We start from the raw sequence: 24,917 nt of genomic DNA, 5'->3' as shown, positions 1-24,917 counted from the left end.
GAGAATAAGATGATAGATTTAATAAACTCAGTCATACCAGTAGTTGTATTTAATGTAAATTGTCTAAATATCCCAATTTTAAAAGATTGTCAAATTGGAACAAGAGCAAGACCCAACTGTTTGCTTTCTGCAGATAACTTGCTTTAAAGACTCAGGTAAGCTGAAAGTTGTCATAGATGAACTTCCCACGTGGTCCAGTGGTTAATACTCCTCACTCCCACTGCAGGGGGCACGGGTTTGATCCCTGGTCAGGGAACTAAGATCCCTCATGCCGTGTGGTGCAGCCAAAAAGAAAAAGGAAAAAAAAAAAGTTACAGAGAAAGATACGCATTGCTTATTTGAAAAGAAAGCTGGAGTGGCTGTACTAGTGTCATAGAAATCAGTAAAGGAGCAAAGAATGTTACCAGGGTAAAGACAGTCATGTCATACTGATACAAGGGTCAGTTCATCCAGAGGACATGACAGTCGTAAACATTTTTGCACCTAATAACAAAGCTTCGCAATATGTGGAGGAAAAATTGATAGAACTTCAAGGAAAAATAGGCAAATCATAATTGTGGTTGGAGATTTTACTCTCTTTCAATAATTGATAGAAAAAAGTAAATAGAAAATCAGTGAGGTTATAGAAGACTCGAATGACACCATTGGCCAACGTGACCTAACAGACATTTATAGAACACTCTGCCCAATGACAGCAGCATACGTACACATTCTTTTAAGTAAATATTGAACATTTACTAAAATCGACCATATTCTGGGCCATAAAAAAGTTTTGATAAATTTGGAAGAATTAAAATAGTACAAGATATCCTCTCTGACTGCAGTGGAATTATATTTTAAAAAATCAGTAACAGAAGGATATATAGAAAACTACAAATATTTGGAAACTAAACCCCACTTTAAACAACCCATGAGTCAAAGAAGAAATCAAGAGGGAAGTTAGGAGGTATTTGAACTGAAAGAGAATGGAAACACAGCATATCAGAATTTGTGAAACGCAGCCACAGCAGTGCTTACTAGGGGAATCTATAGCATGAACCACCTTCTTATGCAAGAGAAAGGGCTCAGTGACCTGTGCTTCCACCTTAAGAAGGTAGAAAATCAAGGAGCCAGTTACACCCAAAGTAACTCAAAGAAATGGAATAAAAACATAAAAGCAAAAGTCAATGAAACAAGAAATTTTAATATGGAAAAAATCCATGAAACCAAAAGCTGATTGTTTTAAGAATAATAAAATTGATAAACCTTGAGCCAGGCCAAAAATTTGAATAGATACTGCATAAGCCTGTGAAAAGATATTTAATGTATTATTAGGGAGACCACATTGAACACTAATACACACTCATTACAGTGGCTGCAATTTAAAAACTCATTGATGGGGATGTAGGTTAACTGGGACTCTTTAACACTGCTCTTTGGGAGAAATTTGGCAATTTCTTTTCTTCTTCTTTTTTTTTTTTTTGGCTGCACAGTGCAGCATATGGGGTCTTAGTTCCTCGACCAGGGATCAAACCCATGCCCCCTGCAGTGGAAGCGTGGAGTCCTAACTCCTAACTGCTGGACTGCCAGGAAAGTACCGGCAATTAATTTCCTTCCTTCCTTTCTTCCTTCCTTCCTTCCTTTCTTATACTAAAACCACTGAAATGGTATACTTTATGCAGCAATTTCTTAAGTTAGACAACCCAGTCATTCTATTCCTTGGTATTTATGCAAGAGAAACAAAAACATGTGTTCATAGCAAGACTTATACATGGATGTCCTTAGCAACTATTATTTGTAATAGACGAAAACTGGAAACAATCTGCATGTTTCCAAACAGCAGAATGGGGAAGCAAAATAAAGAAATTAAAAAAAAAAAAAAAAAAAAAAAGGATGAACAAGTTATGGCTTACCCCACTACTGCTCAGGACTAAAAAGGAACAGAGAGGGGAGCAGAGGGCCTCCGTGACCCTCGGGGGCTCGGGCGATGCCCATTACCTGGGTTGCAGCATGGTTTCACAGGTGTGTTCACACGTCAGAACTGTTCATGTCACATACTTGCGACCTTTTCAGCTTATTGTCCCTCAGGTGTGCTTCAGTACAGCTGTGAAACGTTTGCACGAGAGCTAGTGGAACTGATGTTTGTCCCTCTCGTTTAATCTCGGGAGAGTAACCTTGTGGCAAGCATGAGCACGTGCTTAGTTTGATGTTTCGTCAGGTGCTGCTCTTGTGTGAGCCTGTGTGTTTGTAGTAACTGTCACCTGCTTTGTCTGCAAGAGGTTCGCAGCGTAGAGCTCCACCTCCCTGAGAGGACTAGCTTCCTTCTTGAGCAGAGTGGTCAAGTGTCAAGAAGTTTTGACCTCCATTCAGGACACTGCACGCCCTCCCTGTTTCATCCCGCCTGGCTCTATGGCTCTGTGGCTTTGCAGACCCCAAATCATATATCCGATTGCACCGTCTTCCCCGGGTGCCTGACCCTGACCCTGACCCTAACGTGCGCTGCATCTGTACAGCAGCTGAAGCCAACCCTTGCTCCTTCCACCGCCACAGCCTGAGCCTGTTGCCGGTGGGCCCAACTGCCCGGACAGCGAGCCCTCGAGTCTGAGCTCTGCTCCTCCTGGGCTCGCCTGTGCCTGGGACTGCCTCACGTATGGCCACCTCCCCAGAGTTCATTGTTCACACAGCAGGGTTTCTCTATAAGATGAAAACTGGGTCACACCACCCCCTTCTGGGCAATCTTCAGCCTCCTCACAGGGCCCCCGGCCCTGGCCGGCAGCTTCAGCCTCTGGCCTTCGTCCTGTCCCGACAGCCTGTGTGCGCCGCTGTTCTCCTGGCCCAGCGCTCCTCACCCAGACCTTCACGCGGCTGTCTTCTGTTTGTTTTTCCTTAGCACTTGCACCTCAGTGTAGCTTTGCTCTCATTAAAACCGTGCCCTCCTCCCAGTCCCACTCTGCACCCTTGGCGACTCCATTTCTTCGTTTTGGTGGAGGAGCACTTACTGCTGTGGGACGTCAGGTGGTTCTGTCTGTATGTGCTTATCTCTGTCCCTCTGGGACCAGCAGGACCTGATCGTCTGACGTGTTAGGACACCTGGCACGTGGTCTGTCTCAGATCTCTGTGGCCGAGGTTCTCCTCCCCTTGGAGCTGTTCCACACGCAGTCCAGACCTGTGCAGCTGCTGGGCCTCTCTCCTCACCCCTGATATCTGGCTCCTCAGCTGTCCTGTGGACTCTGTCCTCACGGTGGCTTCACCCACATCTCTTCGGCCCCTCCCTTTCACCCATCGCATCTCCTCTCCATGCACATCCTGTCTCCCTGTTAGGACACGAGTGAGGCCAGGCCTCGCCTGGCTCCTTGCCGCCTTCCCCTCTGTCTCTGCCCCAGGGCCTCTGCACTTGCGCTCCCGTGTCTGCGTGGCTTCAGATGTCTCCCCGAGGAGGCCCTTGCTGGCCACAGTGAATGAAGGCCACTGTCCCTGGCCCCAGACACGTTTCTTGCCCTTTCTCTCCTCCTCAGTTGCCACTATCTCAGGTTCTGTATTTTTACCTTGTCTTTGTGTCTGATGAGAATTAGCTCCCTAAACGGCAGGGATTTTTGTTTTCTTCACCACTGTGTCGCCAGTGCCTTGGCACATGGTGGGCTCCCAGTAAATGGTGGGTGGACAGATGGACGGACAGATAAGTGGATCCTGAATTGGGTGCTCTCAAGTCAGTTCTGGCTCTTATCATCATGGTTTCTGCTCAGGACCTTTCTCACCTTGGGGCCCGTCTCCTGCTCTGGGTAGAAAGGGCAGCCTAGAGAGGCCTGAAGGCCCTGGCTGTTCTGTTGGTGACCACTTGCTGGAGCTTTTGGGACAGAGAGACAGCTACTCCCGTGGGAGAGAGTACTCAGTTCTCCCCCTTGGCCACCCAGACGTTCAGGTGGCTGCTGGGCTGGGCTTGGTTAGATCCAGGGAGCCCTGGGGATGTGACAGGTGTAAGCAGTTTTGATCACTGGGTTTTGAAAGCTGGTAAGAATGTACATGCACGTCTTCTGCATCTTAGTGGTGCTGTCACTTAGTCTTTTAATCACTCATTTGTTCATTTATCCATTCAGCCCCCTTGTTTAAGCACATGATACCTGGTCATTCCAGGCTTTGGGGATGGAGCCTGGGGCCCATTGGAGAGCACTCTGTCAGCTGTGGTACCAGTTGTGTAAATGCACACACGTGGTTCAGGCAGCAAGCACGGCCAGCAGCCTGCGTGAAGACGACAGGGAGGGAGCCATGGGCTGCGGGAAGAGCTGGGCTGCTGGCTTGACAGGGCTAGGGCAGCATCTGGGCGACATTCCAGCCAGAATCGCTTTGGCATGGGTCCTGATCTGCCTTCCCACCTGACGGGTTCATGGTTGGGGTCTTGACAGCTCCATCCTTTGTGTACTCTGGCTTGGAACCTTGGCAGGGTTGTGTTGCGTCAGAAAGGCTGTGCGTGGTTTCCCTGCTCACCTGTTGCCCAGGTGTGCCTCTCTGCAACCTCTCTTCAGGATGTGCAGGATGCCTCCTGCACTGCAGACAGCCCTTCTTGGGCTCGTGCTGATTCGGATGGAATTCGTGGCCCCTGCTTGCTTACCTGGTGACTTGCAGCCTGCTTTCAACCTGGGTGTCTCTCTGTGTTTTTAAGGCTAATTTTACCTTTCTGATAGGGTGGTAGATATTCTTTTAGAGAGGATCTAGGGTAGTAATCTTGCCTCTTCCTCCTACCCCTGAGGCTCGCACCTCCACCCTCACCCTACAGTTTAGGACCTGTTTGGAAAAGTGGACATAGAAGTTGTAGCTGGAGTTGAATTCAGCATAATTGCTGTCGAGCTGGAAGGGAGGCTGGGTCTCGAATGTGTGGCTGCAGTCACGCTCCTGGATGTTTATCTTGACTCAGGTGGTTAGGGTCTGCAGATGCACTCAAGCTGGAATTGCTGCCTCAGGCCGGAGCCCCATGTGCAGGCATCTCTACAGCGGTGGCTTTGAACTTGGTGGTTGTTTCTGGCTGTACCGTGCAGCTTGTGGGATCTTAGTTCCCCAACCAGGAATTGAACCCAGGCCCTTGGCAGTGAAAGCGCCAAGTCCTAATCACTGGAACACCAGGGAACTACTCCCTGAGCTTTGCTGATGGTATTAAAAAAAAAATGTCCTGGTGCTTTCTCAGTCTGAAAACTGAGACTGACACTTCCTAGCATGTGGGGGGAGTAATACAGAAGTCTAGGCAAAGGGGTTAAGTGGACAGATTTCTGACTCCTGTTTAGGTGTTCTTTATGGCATTAGCATTACTCTTGTATTTGGAGTATGTATTATGAGTTTCTAGAATACTAGGTACGGTTTTATTCAACAGATTCCCTATTTGATGTTTCTCTGTGTAAACATACATGTGCATTATAGTGTTAGAACTGTATGTAATGTTTTTTAATCATCTTGGTTTTGTGGCTCATGTTTTGAAAATTTTTTTTTTTCTCTGTTCCAGACTCCTTTTAATTTTGGCATGAATCATAGAACACCACCCTACCCCGCTGGGGATTACTGTCTTCTGTGCAGAAGCGAGCGGAAAGACTCTTCGTTCCTAGAGAGTGGAGTCAAGACCGCCAGCAAGCTGGCCCTGTCCATGGCGCCCAAGGGCAACAGCGTGCTGCACCTGCCACTGTGGGTGTGCCCGGACTGCCGGCGCACTGTGGAGAAGGACGAGCGGCCCGGCAGCCTCGACCCACCAGCGGTGAGTGCCCGGCTCGGCTCGGAGGAGCTCCCTCCTGCACCGTCTCCTGGTCCCTGGCTCCCACGACTGGGGCCTTCCCCCGCTTCCTGGCCGCGCCTGTGGTCGGTAGGAAGGGCCCTGCCCTCCTTGGTCAGACAATTCCATCAGCAAGCTTGGGGGGCCCAAAGGGTGGGTTTTGGCTTAAGTCTTTGGTGATGTAGTATGTTGAAAAGCTAGCAGGCTTTCCGTGTGCTTAGTTCTAGACGATTCCGTGTGCTGGTAGCTCATCAGAAATTCTTTCCCAGATGCAGTTCTCAAATTGGGCTCCCCACCCCCACGCTGCCCCCTTTTCCCTTGACTTCCTGCCTCAGCTACATGAGGCCTTCTTGAGAACATCGGGGTCTTTAGCCCAGACGGTGGCTTCTTGGGCCCTGCTTCCAAGAGGGCTTTCAGACCTCCTCTTTGAGCTCTGAAAGAAGTCGGCTTTTGCAGCCATTCAAGGCCGCACATTCTAGTGCTTTTCTCTTCCTTAGGTTTCTGCTTGCTGCTTGCTTGCTTGCTTGCTTCTTTCCTTCCTTTCTTGGCTGCGTTGGTTTTTTGTTGCTGCACGAGGTGCTTTCTCTAGTTGAGGCAAGGCGGGGCGTTACTCTTCGTTGTGGTGCATGGGCTCTAGGCGCATGGGCTTCAGTAGTTGTGGCACCCTGGCTCAGTAGTTGTGGCTTGCAGGCTCTAGAGCACAGGCTCAGTAGTTGTGGCACACAGGCTTAGTTGCTCTGCGATATGTGGGATCTTCCCGGACCCGGGATTGAACCCGTGTCCCCTTCATTGGCAGGCAGATTCTTAACCACTGCGCCACCAGGGAAGTCCTTGCTGGTTGTTTTCTGAGCTGTTGTTCTCCTGCTGACGCCTCTGCGTGTGGGCGATGACAGCAGCACCCACCACCACGTTCTGCCTTCTGACCTGGGGCCGCTTGCCACAGTAGTCCCCTTAACAGTTTGCCACCCACCACTGAGCCAGTGACTTCTGTTTTAGGGTTTCCTTGAAGGCAGCACCCCAGCTCACATGCCTGTTTCTGTAGTAGTGCTTTAATAGGTAAAACTCACAAAGTCTCGTTGTTTATCAAAATAGAAATTGACTTCTCACTCAGCCTCTTCCTGCACAGCCCTTTTCCTGCTCTGTTATGCTTAGCACTTCTTTCAAGTATACTGTGTATTTTACTTATTCATTTTGTTTGTGTTTTTCCTTCACTGGAATACACACTCCAAGAGAGCAGCTCTTTTTGTGTATTTTCTTACCAAGAACAGTGCTAGCCTGGCCTGTTTTAGGCACCTAAAATATTTGAATTAATGAATAAATAAATGAATGAACAAAGAAATAGATCTGGAATTAGGGTTTAAAAAGACAGCATAGTCAACCTTGAGTTTTTTCACCCTCAGATCTTTGTGCTTTTATCATTTTATTTTACTTTTGTTTTCTTTCTGTGTCCGCTTAAAGTATTTGGTCTTTTTTTCCATTTTTTTAGTGGGAGGCGTTACTGATATTAGTTTGTGCCCTGTTCACTTCCAGTTAGCCTTCTTAAGTCTTCCCCTGGTTAAGGCATTCTTTTTGCTTCCTAAATTTTACTGTCTTTTCTTCCTGTTTCCGTTCCTGCTCTTGTGTTTTGGCCTGACTGTGCCTTTGGGAGAAGGTTGCAGTTGTTCATCCTGATTTTGGAACCAAGTGAAAATGCCTGTCATTTCCCGTAATTAGTCTTGCCGTGAGGGGAGTCTCATTTCCTGACTCCCAGTTAGTCCGGATAATGGATCGATAAATGAGGCTTTCTCTCATCAAAACAGTGACCCCGGGGACTGCAGAGGTGTAATGTTGACCCGTGTTTGTAGACTTAAACCTTCTGTTGCTTTTGTACAGTTGGCCTCTTTGTTCAAGCCCGTTAAAATTGCTGAACTTTTTTAAAAAATGAGATGTAATTTACGTCTGGTAAAATTCACTCGTTGAAAGTGAATATAGTCCGCTGAGCTTTGACAAATATGTGCAGTTGTGTAAGCACCGTTACCACAGTTGAGGTGTAGGACCCCCGTGTTTCCCCTTGTTTACCTTGGTAGGCAGCCCTCCCCTCAGCCCCTTGTAACCACTGCCATGGTTTTTGTCCCCATGAGTTTGCTTTTTCTGGAGTGTCACATAGACTTCTTTACCTGCTGCGCTGCTTTGAGAGCCGTGCCTCAGTAGCTTGGTCTGAGTGAATTGTAGAGATCCGCCACAGCTTGTTTCCCTGTTCACCACCGACGGGTGTTTCTGTTGTCTCCAGGCTTGGACTGCTTTGCCTCAGGCTGTGGGGAATGTTCTTGTCCGGGTCTTTCTGTGGACGTCTTTTCCACGTGTCCCTGGAGCGATTTGCTCACGTTTGGTTGAGAACTTTGTGTCTGTGCTTGTGAAGGGGGTCTGCTCGTGGAGGCTCATGAAAGTCTTCTTGTCTTTTATGTCTTTCAGGGCCTCGTAAAGTGAGTTGATGTGTTCCTGCTCCTCCCCCTTTCTGGAAGAGTTTGTGTAGTGTCGATGTTGTTGGTCCTTGCTCTTGTCGGGGGCACGGCAGCCCCAGGCGGCGCGTGCGGAGGCAGTCGGGCTGCCTGGTCAGCCCTGGGGCGGCCGGCGCTGCGCTCTGGCCCCACAGACTTGCTTCTCTGATGGCTGCTGCTGCCTGTGCTTGTGGGGGCTGGGGGGTCTCTCTCCATACTCTGCCCGCACCGTGTGGCAGTGAGCAGAGCCTCCTGCGTGGCACTTTCTCTGTTTCCCCATCCAGCCTGAATCTTGGGCAGCCCAGTGCCCGGGGTTCGGGGTGCAGCTTTCGTGGTGATCCTGCCCCTGCCGCATCTGTAGGGGTCTCGAGGTGTGGCCTGTGCGTGTGTCTGTGTGGGTCCTGGGCCTGTCTCCCAGTGCAGGGGGCTCGGTCCCGTCTTGTGGGTGAGGCCTGGGCCCCGGGTGGAGGGTGCGCGCCACCCTGGCAGGAAGGCTTCTGCGTGCTCCCAGAGGAGGGCTCACCCAGCACGTCCCGCTCGCCGCATGCAGGCTCCAAGAGCTCATTCCAGGTTGAGCTGTTTGCTCCGACCCACTCAGGGCTGCTCGCCTTCCTCGGCCAGAGCTGAGCCAGCGCAGGCCTGCCTGCCCTCCGAGGCCTCACCGCACGTGTCCGGGTCACCTGGCCCTTCACGCTCTCCCGTGGGCCCAGCGCTATGAGTCTGTGGGTTGTCCCACTGTTTCTCATGGACAGGGTAAGGCCTCTGAGCACGGGCGGTGGGCCGGGAGCTGAACTGCTCTCTTCCAGATGAGCGTCCTGTTGCCAGAAGTCGGGGTGGGGCATCGGCGTTTCTCCCAACCCTGCTCCTCCCAGCTCTGCGTTGTCCGTTTCTCCAAAGACCTCTTCTGTGCCCAGACCTTGTCCTGCCCGGACACCTGAGAAGTCTTCATCTCAGACATCTGACTGGATCCAGTCTTCTCGGTCACTTGCCTGAGTGTCCTCCGTTGTCACAGTTCCTGGACTTCCCTCCGTCCCCCTCCCACCGGCGGTCCCTCTGACCTCACTGCTCTAGACCAGCGGGAGCTCCAGGGCTCAGCACTGTCATCGCTCTCGCAAAGCCGCCAAACTCCTTTGCCTGAGACCTGGCTCAGTGCTGCCCCTGCCTGGCAGAATGTGACTGGGGAAAAGCACCACTGGGGTGCTTCCCGATGGTGAGGTGCTTCCCGATGGTGAGGTGCCAGGTCGAGGAAGGGCGTCTAGTGTGGCACCCTGGCTTCGTTGCTGCACCCCGAGAGGCAGAGATGGAGCGCGCCCTTTCTTCTCCTCTCCCCCCAGACACCCCACCCCTTCTTTGCCTGGCTTTGCTGGTCTCCCACCCCTGTGGCCGAGGGAGGCTGCCTCCCAGGTACCCACCCCTCTCCATCCTCTCCCAGGCCTGGTCGCTTTGGCTGTTCCTTTCCTGTCTTTCCTCCTGTCCGGGCTCACACCCAGCAGAGCGCAGCTGCTCGCAGGTCGTCCACCTCTGACCTCGCCCTGCCTTCCAGCTGTCACCACTTCCTCCTGCTCCCTTCACAGCCAGGCATGTCTCTGGGTAAATTTTAAACTTTGGGTTGTTTCTTTAATGGGTAAAAGGTTTTCCATTTCTTTTCAAGTTAGTTGTGGTAAATTATGTTCTTAGAAATTGTCCATTTTTGGTATGAAGTTGTGTGTGGGTGGTCTGTTTTCAACTCCTACCATACCTGTAGATAGAGCTCTTTTTATTCCTCATATTTGTGCTTTTTTTCTCTTCTTTTAACCAGCCTTGCTAGAAGTTTGCTGATTTTCGTCTTTTCGAAGAAGAACTTTTTTAATTTTTAAAATCTCTCTCCTCTCACTTTGTCTGTTTCATTAATTCTGGCTGGGTGTGTGTGGTGGGAGGCGGTATTTGATTAGTTAATGCTGTGGTGCATGTGATAGGAGTTTAAGGGCACAGACGAGAGCAGTGTGGAGTCAGCCTCCCTCTGACGTGTCTCTTCACCACCCTCTGTCTTCCCAGAGGCTCCCCTGTGCGCGGATGCTTGTTTATCCCCGCACAGAGGTTCTGTCCTGGTCTGTTCCGTTCCTGTCAGTGTGCGAGAAGGTGGTGATGGCAAACACCACAGGGTCCCGGGTTACAGGCAGACGCTGCAGTAAGTTGAGACGGGTGGTTCTCCCCGTTTCTTGTTCTTGGGAGCGGGGCACAGATGCCATGGCCAGGTGGGGTGCGTGGTAGTGTGGGTGCTCTCCATTTTCCGGGCTTCTGCCGAAGGCTGCTCACAGGTGTCAGGAGTCCGAGCTTGGTGCCAGCTGCTTTGGGAGCTGCATTCCTGTGCTGGTCTCACCGGGATACCTGGCCTTGCGTAGCCTTCCTGCTCAGGGGAGGATGGGAGACAGCCCCGTACCGCTCACGGACTGCCAGGTGGCCTTCAGCACGCAGCCCTGCTGCAGCCACCACACATCTTGTTTTTTCTTCTTTCTCTGTGGCTCCTCTGCTGCCTTTCCACGTGGAGTCCTTCTCATCAGTTTTCATTATTCTGCCCTGCTGAGTGCTGGAAACCTCTAATTCCTGCTCTAGATTTTGGGTTGTTAGTTGTATTGACTCAATTTTAAGTGTTATCCAATTTTGATTATTTCTTTTTTTAACCATGAGTTGTTTAGAAGTATTTGTAAATATCCAAACATGTATCTCTTGGATTACTTTTAATCATATTGACTTTTAATTTAATGCTGTTACAGTTGGAGATCATGGCATGTATTACGATTCCTTATCAGTCAGTTATACTAGTATGTGGTTAGGTTTTTCTAAATGTTCCATGTGTGCTTGAAAATGTTTTCTCAGTGTTTAGATAGAGGACTCTGTGTATGCCCCTGGTTAATTGTGTTCTTAAATGCCTTTGTGTTCTCATTAATTTTGTGTGTGTTTAATCTGTCGATTTCTGAGTAAGGTCAGTTAACATCTCCTACTGTGTGTGTGTATTTGTCCTTTTCTTATAAATAGTTCCATTTTTGCGCTCTAAGGTTTAAGGCTGTGCTGGGTGAGGTTGAGTGGTTGTAGCTGGGTGCGTTGTTCCTTTGGTTGTGGGGCCCTCCTCAGGGCTTTTTGCTTACTGTTTGTGCGGGGAGATGAGCGCTCTCCCTCCCTTCCTTCCTCTCCTTTTCATAGCCTGTTATTCTCAGTTGCTTGGTGTTACATCTTTTAAGTGGTCTCGTGCAGTCAGCATAGAAGTGTGCTTAATTTAATCCCTTTTGAGAAGCTACTTCTTAATTTATTTTTTTATTGCGGTGAAGCTGATTCATAGTAAGTTTCAGGTGTGCAGTGTAGTGATTCACAGTTGTAAAGATTAGACTCCACTTATAGTCAGTATAGAATATTAGCTGTATTCCCTGTGGCATACAATATACTTTTATATCCTTGTTGCTTATCTGTTTTATACATAGTAGTTCGTATCTTTTAATCCCCTCCCCCATCTCGCCCCTCCCCCCTTCCTGCTCCACACTGATAACTACTAGCTTGTTCTCTGTGTCTGCCTCTCTGCTGTGTTACGTTCACTAGTTTATTTTTAAGGTTCCACGTATAAGTGATATCATGCAGTATTTGTCTTTCTCTGACTTATTTCACTTGGCATAATACCCTCCAAGTCCATCCATATTGTTGTAAATGCAAAATTTCTTCTTCTTTTTTTTAATGGCTGAGTAGTTTTCCATTTTATACATGTGTATCTATACACCACATCTTTATCCAGTCCTTTTTCGATGGGCATTGAGGTTGCTTCCTTGTCTTGACTGTAGTAACTAGTGCTGCTGTAAACATTGGGGTGCATGTGTCTTTTCAAACGAGTGTTTTCATTTTCTTCAGATGTCTACCCCGGAGTGGAATTGCTGGATTGTGTGGTAGTTCTCATTGTCATTTTTTGAGGAACCTTCTCATTGTTTCCCACAGAGACTGCACCAGTTTCCATTCCCACCAGCAGCGCACAGGGGTTCTCTTTTCTGCACATCCTCACCAGTGGTTGTTATTTGTGGTCTTTTTGATAATAGCCATTCTGACAAGTGTGAAGTGTTATCTCATTGTGGTTTTGATTTGCATTTGAGAAGATGCTTCTTTTTTTTTTTAATGTTTTTTTCTTTATTTGACTGCCCTGCGGTGTGAGTGATCTTTAGTTGCGGCCTGCAAGAAGCTGCGTCTTAATGGTGAAATGGATCCTTGTCGCTTCCTGGGAGTGCTCATCTTTTCTGGTGTATTTGTGCTACAGTGCAGGTCGCAAGTCAGCCATTGCCCTTCTCCCAGATTCCCTCTGTGCCCCTCCCAGCCCCACCTCTCCCCAGAGTTTGCAGTCTCTCCTGCTCCTCTTCCTTAGTTACAGCACCCACACCTCCATTCCTAAACAAGTTGTCCTGCACTTCTGGTGTTTTGAACTTTATACAGGTATCGTGCAGTGTGCATTATTTTATGTTGGATTTATTTTGTTTAGCATTATGTTTGAGATTCATAAATGTAGCTTTTTCATTTTCATTACTGTATACTATTCACCTTTGTGAATTTATACTACATTTTAGTTGTTTTCCAAATTTTGCTGTTACGAATGATGCTCTTGGAGCACAGAAGGTGAACGCACCTTCTGTTGTATATACATGTAAGAAAGTCATCGCTGAGTCATAGGATTAAGATTAGTAGCATTTTCTTTTTTTGCTGTTCATTTGAATAGCTTTTTTTTTAATGAAAACTATTTTCCAAAACAAAAATAGTGAGTAGAATAGCACTGTTTTGCAAATCTTCTTAATGTTTGGATAATAGAAGACAGCTGGATTCTCATGTCTACTACTGTGGTCATTCTGTGTGATAGGTTGTTTTGATTGAAGTTATATGAAGAAAGTATTTTAATAGTTTTTTCAGATAACTGTGGATATGCTTTGATACTGCACCAAACTGTGACAGGTGATAGTTTCCTAATGGCTAGCTGTAATGTGGACTCTGAAATGATATCAAATGAGTTCTTCCCACACCGTTAGATTGAAATCCACTGTCTGTTCTGCAGTCTGAACTCTTACCCACATATGATTTTGCAGCACCACATGTTGGTCATTTGTAGAATAATGGTTTACCGAGTAAGGGAGATCTTCAAGATAGGGACACATTTCATTATTCAGATTTGTTTTTTGTTATTGTTGTTATTTTTCTTTTTTTTTTTTTAAGTCACATTTGTTACTGTCACCAACGATCTCATCAGAAAGGTTTCTAAATGTGAATAAGCTTTCAAGCCCACAGTGATGGATGTAAGTTTCCCAAACGTCTGAGTTTTGTTTGAAAGCTCAGGTTTTGTGATTGGCCACAAGTAGCATCAGCTGTTTTCCTTGAAGGGACAGGCTTATTTCATTCATTTTTGAGAAAATGTCTGACAGTATCCAAGTCTGAATAAGCATAGATGGGTCTGTCAGGCCTTCTTTCAAGTAAAACTGATGTTTCACGGACAAAGTGGCCCATTCAGCTGACAGTGGCCAGTGCTTTTCTTAGGAGCATTGCAGAAATGCTTTATGCAGACTTCCTGTTTTCATCTCATTGAATATTCAAAAGACATGTGTTTAAGGGTTGAGATTTAATACAGTTAATGATTATGCAGCATCAAGGATGCTCTTAAGTGGCACTGGCCTTTTTTAAACTAAGTGCCTTGTGGTGAAGAACACAGTGGCTACTGAGTCCACTTTGCTTTGTGTATTGTCATGACTACTGTAGCTGTGTGGCAGACGTGTTCAGAGGGAAAAGCCGTCTTACCTTGTACTCATCAGAAATGTCTTGGTTCTTCTTGGCTCTTCACATTTACAGTAGTATTGAAAATTACCTTGTTGATTTCCACCCCCCACCCCTCAAACAGAACAAAACAAAACCCTGCTGGGATTTGACCAGGTTTGCACTGACTATAAGTCAGTAGGAGGAAAATTAACTTCTTTGTAATATTGAGTCTTCTAATCCCATTAAGTATGGACTCTTTCTCCATTTATAAGTGTTTCATATTTTTCTATATTATGCCATTGTACCTTTTTAAAAGAAAAAAATTTATTTACTTATTTATTTGGCTGCACTGGGTCTTAGTTGCCACCTGTGGGATCTTTGTTGCGACATGCAAGATCTTTAGTTGTGGCATACAGGATCTAGTTCCCTGACCAGGGATCAAACCTGGGCCCCCTGCATTGGGAGCGTGGAGTCCTAGCCACTGGACTACTAGGGAAGTCCCCCATTGCACCTTTTAAAAACATTTACCCATAGGTACTTGACTGTATTTATACTATAAATGATATCTTTTACATTTTTCTTCTTCTAACTTTATTAGTATAGGTGTAATTGACTTCTCTTTTTAAGTTGTTAATTGGACATTGCTAGACCCCTCAAACAGGTCTTTTGACTTTACTTCTGTCAAGTGGAATCCCAGATTTTTTTCAAGATGTGCAGTTTCAGATTACAGGCTGTTTGTCTCAGTGTCCTTTGCTGGTCACTCACGTAACAGTCATTAAAGCAGACGGTTTTGGACCTACTGTACAGCACAAGGAACTGTATTCAATATCTTGTAATAACCTATAATGGAAAAGAATCTGAAAAAGAGTGTGTGTGTGTCACTGAATCACTTTGCTCTATACCTGAAACTGGTATAACGTTGTGGATCAACTATCCTAAAGTTTAAAAGCAAACAAAAAACGGATGGCTTTACTCATCTTGTCAACATCGGTGCCTGGCACAGCAGCACCCAAGACACACCTGGCAGTGGAGATGGAGAGGAGTGAGCAGCAGACGTCAGAGAAGTAGAACAAAAAGCAAGTGTGTGTGACAAGCAGAACTAAGCAAAGGTCATTGTTTGAAGGACGGGGTGGTCAGTCATCATTGGGTCTAGGGTTAGATTTTTTACCCTGCCTGGAGGTGATAAGCTGGCTTGTTCCTGTTTCGTGGGTGCTGGCAGAAGACTCGAGGCTCCTGGGTCAGAGGCAAAGGTCTTTCTTGCTTGGCACAGCAGATACGTCCCGAACACGCACGAGCATTTGGGGTCTGCCCTCTCCTTGCCCTCCCCAAGGCCCACGTCGGTGCAGCGGGTGCAGTGGGTTTGTGTCGCAGCTCAGGAACCAGGAGTGCTGGGCGGGGCGTCTGCTCCTTTTGTTGTAAGTAGTAAGCAAGCCTGCATTTTGTCTCAGGGTCCTCAGTTGCATAAACAACCCCGAGAAATAGCGCAGTGGGGAATGGGCTGGGGGGGACAGCCTTACAGCCTTGGCACACCCAGCAGGCTGTGGGGGAGGCGGGCGACCCCTGCAGCATGTTCTCCTAGCAGTCCTCCTGACAGACCCTGAAATAAAAGTTCACCAAGAAAAGATACAAAGTGTTGAATGTGGCAAGGGAGAAATTGTATCTGACCTTTGATAGGTCTGTGTTGTTGGAGGGGCGGGAGCAGGAGCCAGGCTGGCCTGTGTCAGGTCATTTAGTGGCGAGGAAAGGGGCTGATCTCTCAGATGCTTGACTGTGGGGGGGCGGGGAAAGACCCAGAAGGGAAGGTGAAGCTGAGGGAGGGACTTGGACATGTTGACACAATGAAGAGAGGAGCTGGTAGTTGGGGAGAGGGTTTTCCTCCCATTTACATTTTATTTTTTACTATGTAAAGTTGATATATGTGTGGATATGTACACAATATACATACTGTGAGGGATAACAAAATAAACAGCAGTCAGCAGTAAAAATCAGGCCATTCCTAATGCCTGTGTGCTCCTCCCTTCCCCATCTGCCTTCCTCCCCTTCTGAGGTAACCACTGTCCTTTCGTATTTATCATTCCCTTATTTTCTTAAACCCTTTTAAAAAATGTTATTTCCTATATGTGTATCTCTGAATAATAAATTACGTATTTTTATTTATTTATAATTATTCATTTTTGGCCTTTCTGAAAATGGTGTGTGCTTATGCTGTTTTCTTTGTTCATAAGATTCCTCATGCTGTCTGGGTACCTGCAGTTTGTTCATTTTCACTAATATAATTCATTCACTCTTCACACAGTAGACTTCACATGTAATCCAGTATGTTACTATACTGTAATTTATTCATCAATAATTTTGTTGAACAGTGGAGAAAAGATAGTCTTTTCAATAAATTGTTCTGGGATAATTGGATATTCACACGTGAAAGAGTGAAACTTGACCCACATCTCACACCACTCAGAACATTAACTCAGATGGATTATGGACAGCTCCTAGGAATGAAGCTCCTGGACCTGGGTCTTAGTAGTGACTTTCTGGATTTGACACCTGAAGCACAAGCAACAAAGTAAAAAATAAACAAAAAGCTTCTGCACAGCAAAAGAAACCGTCAACAAAGTGAAAAAGAACATCTACAGAATGCGAAAAAATATTTGCAAACCATATATCTGATAAGGGGATAATATCCAAAATATATCAAGTGCTCTATACAGCTCAACAGCAAAAAACCAAATAACCCAGGTAAAAATGGGTAGAGGACCTGAATAGACATTTCTCTAAATAATATATATAGAAGGCCAACAGGTACGTGAAAAGATGCTCAACATCACTAGTCATTAGGGGAATGGAAATCAAAACCACAAGGAGATATCATCTCAGGCCTGTTAGAATGTCCGTGTCATCAGCAAGACAAGAGATGACAAATGCTGGCATGAGTGTGGAGAAAGCAAGCCTTGTACACTGTTAGTGAGATTGTAAGTTGGTGGAGCCTCTATGGAAAGCAGTATGGAGGGTCCTCAGAAAACTGAAAATAGAGCTACCATATGCATCAGCAGTCCCCGTTCTGGGAATATATACAAAGGAAACGAAAAGGTACCTGCAACCCCCACGCTCACAGTAGCATTGTTCACTATAGCTAGGACATGGAAACAGTATTCATCGATGCGTGAATGGATGAAGAAGCGGCGGGGGGTGGGGGGGCATGCTGTGTGCACACACATATATAAACCGTGGAATGTTATTTGGCCATAAAATGTGAGGAAGCTTTATTGTTAGGACAGCATGAATAGAAAGGGACTTTGAAAGCGTTATGCTCAGTGAGATAAGTCAGACAGAGAAAGACAAATACTGTATGATCTCACAAGTGAAATCTAAAAACACAAAACACAAACCCGAAGCCAAACTCAGAGAAAAAGAAAGCAGGCTGGTGGTTACCAAAAGCAGAGGGTGACAGAAGGGGGAATTGGAGGAAGGTGGTCAAAAGGTACAAACTTCCAGTTATAAGTAAGTCCAAGGGATGTAATTACGACATGGTGACTGTAGCTAACGGTGCTGTATGATTTATAGGATGGTTGTTAAGAGAGTAAATCTTAAGAGTTCTCATCACAAGGAAAAATTTTTTTCGTTTTTTTTTTTTCTTTTTATTGTATCTGTATGAGAAGATGGACATAAGCTGAACCCACTGTAGTAATCATTTCACAATACATGTAGAGCAAACCATCATGCTGTATGCCTTAACCTTTACAGTGATGTGTATCAATTATTTTTCAATAAAACTGGAGGAGAAATCGAAAGTAACACAGTCATAGTGGGGGACGTTAACACCCCACTTACACCAATGGACAGATCATTCCACAGAAAAGTAATAAGGAAACACAAGCTTTAAATGACACAATAGACCAGCTAGACAATAGATACGACATTACATCCAAAAACAGCAGGTTGCATTTTCTTCTCAAGTGCACACAGAACATTCTCCAGGAGAGATCACATTTTGGATCACAAATCAAGCCTTGGTAAACTTAAGAAAATTGAGATCGTATCAAGCATCTTTTCCGACCACAATGCTGTGAGATTAGAAATCAATTACAGGAAAAAAAAATTGTAAAAAACAGAAACACATGGAGGCTAAACAGTATGCTACTAAATAACCAAGAGATCACTGAAGAAATCAAAGAGGAAATCAAAAAATACCTAGAGACAAATGACAATGAAAACACAACGATCCAAAACCTGTGGGATGCAACAAAGGCAGTTCTCAGAGGGAAGTTTATAGCAATACAATCCTACATCAAGAAAAAAGGAAAAATCCCAGATAAACAGTCTAACCTTAAAACTGGAGGAAAAAAATTAAAGCCCAGTATTGGAAGCAAAATGCCCATTAAAAAATACTACTTAAAATTTGTTGGAAAATACAGAGTTTTCTGTTTTATGCAATTATTTTTTAAAAATGCTGTCAGGGGCATTTTTTTAAACTATTTTTAAAATTTATTTATTTATTGGCTGCATTGCGTTTTCATTGCTGCGCACAGGCTTTCTCTAGTTGCAGAGAATGGGGGCTATTCTTCATTGCGGTGCGTGGGCTTCTCAGTGAGATGGCTTCTCTTGTTATGGAGCACGGGCTCCAGATGTGAGGGCTTCAGTAGTTGTAGCAGGCAGGCTCAGTAGTTGTGGCTCACAGGCTCTAGAGCACAGGCTCAGTAGTTGTGGCACATGGGCTTAGTTGCTCTGCGGCATGTGGGATCTTCCCGGACCCGGGATTGAACCCGTGTCTCCTGCATTGGCAGGCGGATTCTTAACCACTGTGCCACCAGGGAGGTTCCGGGGCATTTATATATCCATCTCCTGGTAAGTGTTTGTAAGAGTTTTGGTGGGATGTGTTTTGGTCAGGAGTCTCCAGAGAAACAGAGCCAACAGGAGAGAAAGAGGGAGAGGTAGGAAGGGAGGGAAGGAAGTGAGGGAGAGAGGGAGGGAAGGGAGGGAGGGAGGAGAGGGAGAGAGGCAGGAGAGGGAGGAAGGAGAGGTTTATTATAGGTATTGGCTCACATGGTTATGGAGGCCAAAAGTCCCACGATGTACATTCTGCAAGCTGGAGAACCAAGAGAGCTGGTGGTAGAATTGAGTCTGATTCCAAAAGCCTAGGAATCAGAGGGTCAGTGGTGTAAGTCCTGGTCTGAGTCTGAAAGCCGTAGAACCAGAAGGGCTGGTGTCTGAGGGCAGGAAATGGACATCTCAGCTCAAGCAGGGAGAGTCAGGTTGCCCTTCCTCTGCCTCTTTACCCTATTCAGGGCATCAGAGGAATGGACCATTTCCGTCCTCACTGGGGAGGGCCGTCTTCTTAACTCAGTCCACCCATTCCAGTGCTGCTCTCTTCCAGAGACACCAGAAGTGGTGTTTTACCAGCTCTCTGGGCATCCCTAGCCCAGTCAGGTTGACACACACAGTCATCATAGAGTGTGCACCTGTGGAGTGGAGTTGCTGGGTTACAGGTCATTCAACACTTACATGTGTAAGACAACCCCTGCTCCCGAGTGAGCACCAGGTTGTGCCTGCCAGCAGCACCTGAGCGCCAGTCGTCAGTGTTCTCACCCAGGCTTGGCGCTGGGAGGCAGAGCTTGAGGCTGGGGTGCGGGAGCAGTAAGGTAGACAAATGGTGGCCCTCGTGAGGTCCCACTAAGACAGGAGAGCCAGCATCTATTTCTAGAAGAGACAGATTTGCAGGCAAGGCTGTATAGGATGCAGGTAAGGTGGGGTGAGGAATGTAGAAGTTGAGAGGAGTGCTGCCCGAATTGTTTTATAAACTTGAGTACTGTAAACATTCTTAAGCCCTGAAATATTATCTTTGGATGTAAAGCAAAGGCATACTTGTGTTTGAGAGGGAGCGTGGGTTGGGGGACTGGGAAGGAACAGGGAGTGGGTAAGGTTTCGGATTGTCTCCGTGCGCAATGAGGGCAGGGAGTTGGCAGGGCCTCTGGTTGCTGGGCAGCCCGAGGTCCCTGTTGAAGGTGGAGACATCACTGAGCAGTGGCCCCGGCCTGCCCATTAGCAAGGACCTCCCCCTCAGCAGCATGCAGTGTTGGAGAGAGAGCCGGGCAGAGCAGCTTGGCTGGAGAGGCCCAGCAGGAGCCTGGCCCAGGCGTATCTAAGAGCAGTCACTTAGCCTTTCCTGCTGGCGTGCACCGCGGCCCTTCCGACTTGCTGGCACCCCCCCAACTCCACCCCCAGTTTCTACTGCAGCCCCTTTGCCCTGGTTCCTGTCTCACCCTTCTCAGGGCATCCACACAGGCCTGGCACAGAACAAGTACCTGGGAATGGTTTTTTTGGGTTTTTTTTGTTTTTTGTTTTTTTTGGCGCATGGGCTTAGTTGCTCCGTGGCATGTGGGATCTTCCTGGAGCAGGGATCGAACCCGTGTCCTCTGCATTGGCAGGCGGGTTCTCAACCACTGCGCCACCTAGGAGCCCCTGGGAATGGTTTTTGAATGAAGGAATGAGCCTGCCTTAGATTTATATCCACAGATAATATTTCAGGACTTAAGAATGTTACAGTACTCATCCTGTACACTAGAGGTCACACCCTGGGGGGCTATGGATGTGTGTTCCTGATCTGTGAGTTCTCTGACAGTTTGTATTCTGATAATGAGGGAGGACATCCTCAGATCGTGGGGAGGGCTTTGCCCCTAATTTCTGTGACCTGGTGGGCCCGGGTACGCTGCTTGTCCAGGCTACTGAGGCAGGAGCAGAAGTTGTCTAGATATTTACATTCTATGCTGAAGCCAAGCAAATACCCATCAAAGGCATGACCCGCTCTGTACAAGAGAAGTTCAGACAGACAGAGAGGTGGGATGGTTGACACATCTTGCAGAGACCCACGGGGTGCAGGCCCGACTTGGGAGAGCCTGCCCGCACCTAGTCTCCAGAACCAGGCTGTGTTGAATTTAGCAGTTTGGTTTCAGCTAATTATCCTTTTGTGGGTTATTTTGGGGGTTTTGGCGGGGGGCGGGGGGCACCACGTGGCTTGTGGGATCTTAGTTCCCCAGCCAGGAATTGAACCAGCCCTTAGCAGTGTGAGCGCCGAGTCCTAACCACTGGACTGCCAGGGAATTCCCCCATCTGTGTCTTTAAAATAATGTTAATTTGAATTTTAATGATTTTCAGGGGGTTTTGTATTTAAGTTGTAGACCAGCTTGATTTTTTTGTAGTTGTAAAAAGACCTTAAAAGCATAAATTATATTGCATTTTATGTTTGTGTATGTTTAAGTAACAAAAAGTTTTAAGTCTGGTGTGAGGGAGTGGGAGATGGTACTTTGGAGAATTATTTTTTCTTTAGAGGGGCCTGTGTAGCTCTCAGGCATCTGTCACAAGGATGACTACCTGGCAGATTAGTATTCCATTTCTCTGTTTTCAGGGTTGACTGCTGTAAAGGCTCTGTTTTGGTTGTGGACATAAGCCTTTGTGTCTGTGTTCACCTATCTAATGTTAAAATGTCAGTCTCGAATTTTACACTAAGGAGCCAAGTTCTCTACTAGTTCCCGCGACCAAGGTCTAACCAAGGCGCCCTTGCTCCAGTGTAAGCCAGCCGTTTAAGTCGCCCTCACCTCGAAGGTTTGCCCTGTTGAGTCTTGATTCGTAACGTGGACATACACGATGCCTTTATCATGAACCTCATGAAAGTCGTTGGCTAACATAATTGAATTGTCAGATCGAGAGGACGGCTTGAGCCAGCCTCACAGAAAGGTAATCTGAATGGTAGCTTTTGGCCTTTTTAGCTTAACATACTGCTTTTGAGGCTCGTCCGTGTTGTCGCGTGTGTCAGTGCTTAATTATTTGAGTAGAGTTCTGCTGTGCGGAGAACCACCATTCGTTTATCCTTCACCAGCAGAGTTTCCTGGTTTGGGCTCTCATGAGGAAAGCTGCGAGTAGCATATGAGCACATTGTCTTTGTGTGGACAGAGTTCGCTTCTCTTTGGTGAATGCCTAGGTCGGGAGTATGCGTATGACTGACATTATAAAGAACTGTCATGCTGTTTTCCAAAATGTGTGTGTGTTTTCTAGCCACACATGAGAGTTCTCCATTGTATCTCCATCCTCACCAAGGTTGGGTATTGATAGTCTTTAACCATTTTTTTTTTTTTTTTTTTTTTTTTTTGGCACACGGGCTTACTTGCTCCGCGGCATGTGGGATCTTCCTGGAGCTAGGATCGAACCCGTGACCTCTGCATTGGCAGGCGGATTCTTAACCGCTGCGCCACCTAGGAAGCCCCTTGATAGTCTTTAATTATAGCAGTCTAGTGGCTTATAGTGTTATCTCATGGTTTTGGCGGGGGGGGGGTGTTGTTTTGGGGGGGTTTTTTTGGTTTTGGCTGCATTGAGTTCATTGCTGCATAGGCTTTCTCTAGTTGTGAGCAGACTTCTCTTTACAGTGTGCAGGCTTCTCATTGCGGTGGCTTCTCTTGTTGCAGAGCACAGGCTCTAGGCACGTGGGCGCTAGAGTGCAGGCTCAGTAGTTGTGGCGCCCGGGCTTAGTTGCTCCGTGGCATGTGGGATCTTCCCGGTCCAGGGCGTGAACCTGTGTCCCCTGCACTAGCAGGTGGATTCTTAACCACTGTGCCACCAGGGAAGTCTCCTCATTATGGTTTTAAATTGCATTTTCTTCATGACTTGTTGAGCATCTTTTCATGTGTTTATTTTTCTCTCTCTCTTTGGTGAAGTGACTGTTCAAACCTTTTGCCTATTTTTAATTAGGTTGTTGATCTTACTTTTGAGTTGCAAGAAATCTTTATATACTCTGAATACAAGCCTTTTATCAGATACGTTTCTCAGATATTTTCTCCCAGTATGTGGTTTGCCTTTTCATTACATAACACTGTTTTTTGAATGTCAAAAAATTTTAATTTTGGTCAAGTCCAGTTCATCAATTTTTAAATGATATGGGCTTTTTGTGTTCTGTTTAAGAAATCTTTGCTACCCAAGGATTTTGTTGTTGTTGTTGTTGTTTGTTTTGTTTTATTTATTTTTGGCTGCATTGGGTCTTCATTGCTGCTCACAGACTTTCTCTAGTTGTGGTTAGCAGACTTCTCTTTGCAGTGCTCAGGCTTCTCATTGCGGTGGCTTCTCGTTGCAGAGTACAGGCTCTAGGCATGCGGGCTTCAGTAGTTGTGGCACATGGGCTCAATAATTGTGGCTTGCGGACTCTAGAGCACAGGCTCAGTAGTTGTGGCCCACGGGCTTAGTTGATCCGCGGCATGTGGGATCTTCCTGGGCCAGGGCTCAAACCTGTGTCCCCTGCATTGGCAGGTGGATTCGTAACCACTGTACCACCAGGAAAGTCTGGCTACCCAAGGTTTATAAAGATTTTTTGCCCTGGTTTTTTTTTTTTTGTTGTTGTTGTTGTTTTTGATGTCTTATAGTTTGAGCTTCTATATTTGATCCTTGATTCATTTCGAGTGAAGTTTTGTATCTTTTGTGAAGTAGAGGTTAAGGTTCATCTTTTTTGTATGTGGACATCCAGTTGTCCCAGAACTATTGTTGAAAATGCTGTTTTTCCTCATTGAAATACCTTGGCATCTTTGTCGAAAATCAGTTGATGCTGTGTGTGTGAGTCTACTTCTGGACTTCCACTTCACATGTTATACGTGTGCTTTTGCCAGAATCATACTGTCCTGATTCCTGAAGCTTTTTATACTTAAGTTATAAAATTAAGTAGTAGAAATCCTCCAGCTTTGTTCTTTTTAAGAAGTGTTTGGCTGTTCTCCTTTACATTCCCATATAAAGTTTAGAACCATCTTGCCGGTTTCTACAGAAAAGCCCACTGAGATTTTAACTGACACTGTGTTGAATCTATAGACCAATTTGGGGAGAAATGACATCGAAATAATATTGAGTCTTCCAGTCCGTGAACATGGTATAAGTCTTCATTTATTTAGTTTTTAAGTTTATTCTTAGAATAATTTTGTAGTCTTTAATGTATAGGCTTTGCACACAGTGTATTGAAACATTTCCATAGCACTTCATATTTTTCTTATTATTTTAAGTGGTACTTTAAAAAATTTCAGTATCTAATTGTTTATCGTTAGTATGTAGAAATGCAGCTTTTTTTTTTTTATATTGACCTTATATCCTGTGAAGATTCATTTATTCTAATGGTCTCTTGATAGATAGACACCTTAGGGTTTTCTGTGTAGTTGATCACATCATCTAAAAATAATGTGCTTTTTCCTTTCCAGTCTGTATGTTTTTTCTTTTTTTTTCTTTATTCCATTGGCTGGATCCATCAGTGTGATGTTGAATAGAAGTGGTGTTAAGGGGAAAGTGTTTACTTTTTCACTATTAAGTACAGGAGTAGGATTTTGTAGATCAGGTTGAGGAAGTTTACTTCTGCTTTTAATTTGCTGAGAGTTACCATGAATGGGTATTTAATTTTGACAAATTCTCTTCCTGCATCTATTAAGATGATCATAGAGCTTTTCTGTTTTAGTTTGTTAACAAAATTAATTATGGTGTTTTTTGAAATGTTGAATGAACCTTGCATTCCTGGGATTATCCACACTTGGTCATGTTGTATTATCTTTTTTATAGACTGCTGTAGATTATCTTTTCTATGAGTTTGCTAAAGATTATTGCGTCTGTGTTCATGAAGGATATTAATATGTAAGTTTCTTGTCTGACAGTATCTTTGTGTGGTTTTGGTGTCAGGGTAATACTTACCTTTTAGAATGAGCTAGTAAGTATTCTCTCTTCTTTAATTTTCTGGAAAAGTTTGTGTGGAATTGGTATTGTTTGTGCCTTAAATGTTTGGTAGAATTCACCAGTGAAACTATCTTCACCTGGAGTTGGCATTATTGGGAAGGTTTTAAACCTTCCCAACCTTTTGAGTCCAATTTATTTGATAAAGATTGTCTTTCTTTATCAGTGAGCTTTGTTAATTTTTGTCTTCAGAGACATTTGCATAATCATTTCACAGTATATGTAAGTCA

The 24,917-nt window shown here is 45.8% G+C and overlaps 1 protein-coding gene across 4 annotated transcripts in view; it reads left to right on the top strand.

Annotated features, from left to right (window-relative positions):
* The window catches only part of FAM193A (family with sequence similarity 193 member A), a 161,832-nt gene that overhangs the window by 57,460 nt on the left and 79,455 nt on the right, over nt 1–24,917 (top strand). For all 4 annotated transcript variants that reach the window (XM_057706127.1, XM_057706126.1, XM_057706124.1 and 1 more), the window contains exon 2: nt 5,468–5,713. In XM_057706127.1, coding sequence (XP_057562110.1) covers nt 5,486–5,713 — 228 coding nt within the window. In that variant the 5' untranslated portion in view covers nt 5,468–5,485. The remainder of the gene's footprint in view (nt 1–5,467; nt 5,714–24,917) is intronic.

Source organism: Hippopotamus amphibius, chromosome 13 (genome assembly GCF_030028045.1).
Source record: "Hippopotamus amphibius kiboko isolate mHipAmp2 chromosome 13, mHipAmp2.hap2, whole genome shotgun sequence".
NCBI lineage: Eukaryota > Metazoa > Chordata > Mammalia > Artiodactyla > Hippopotamidae > Hippopotamus > Hippopotamus amphibius.
Note: the sequence above shows the minus strand (reverse complement) of the source record. Positions and strands in the feature narration are given on the sequence as shown.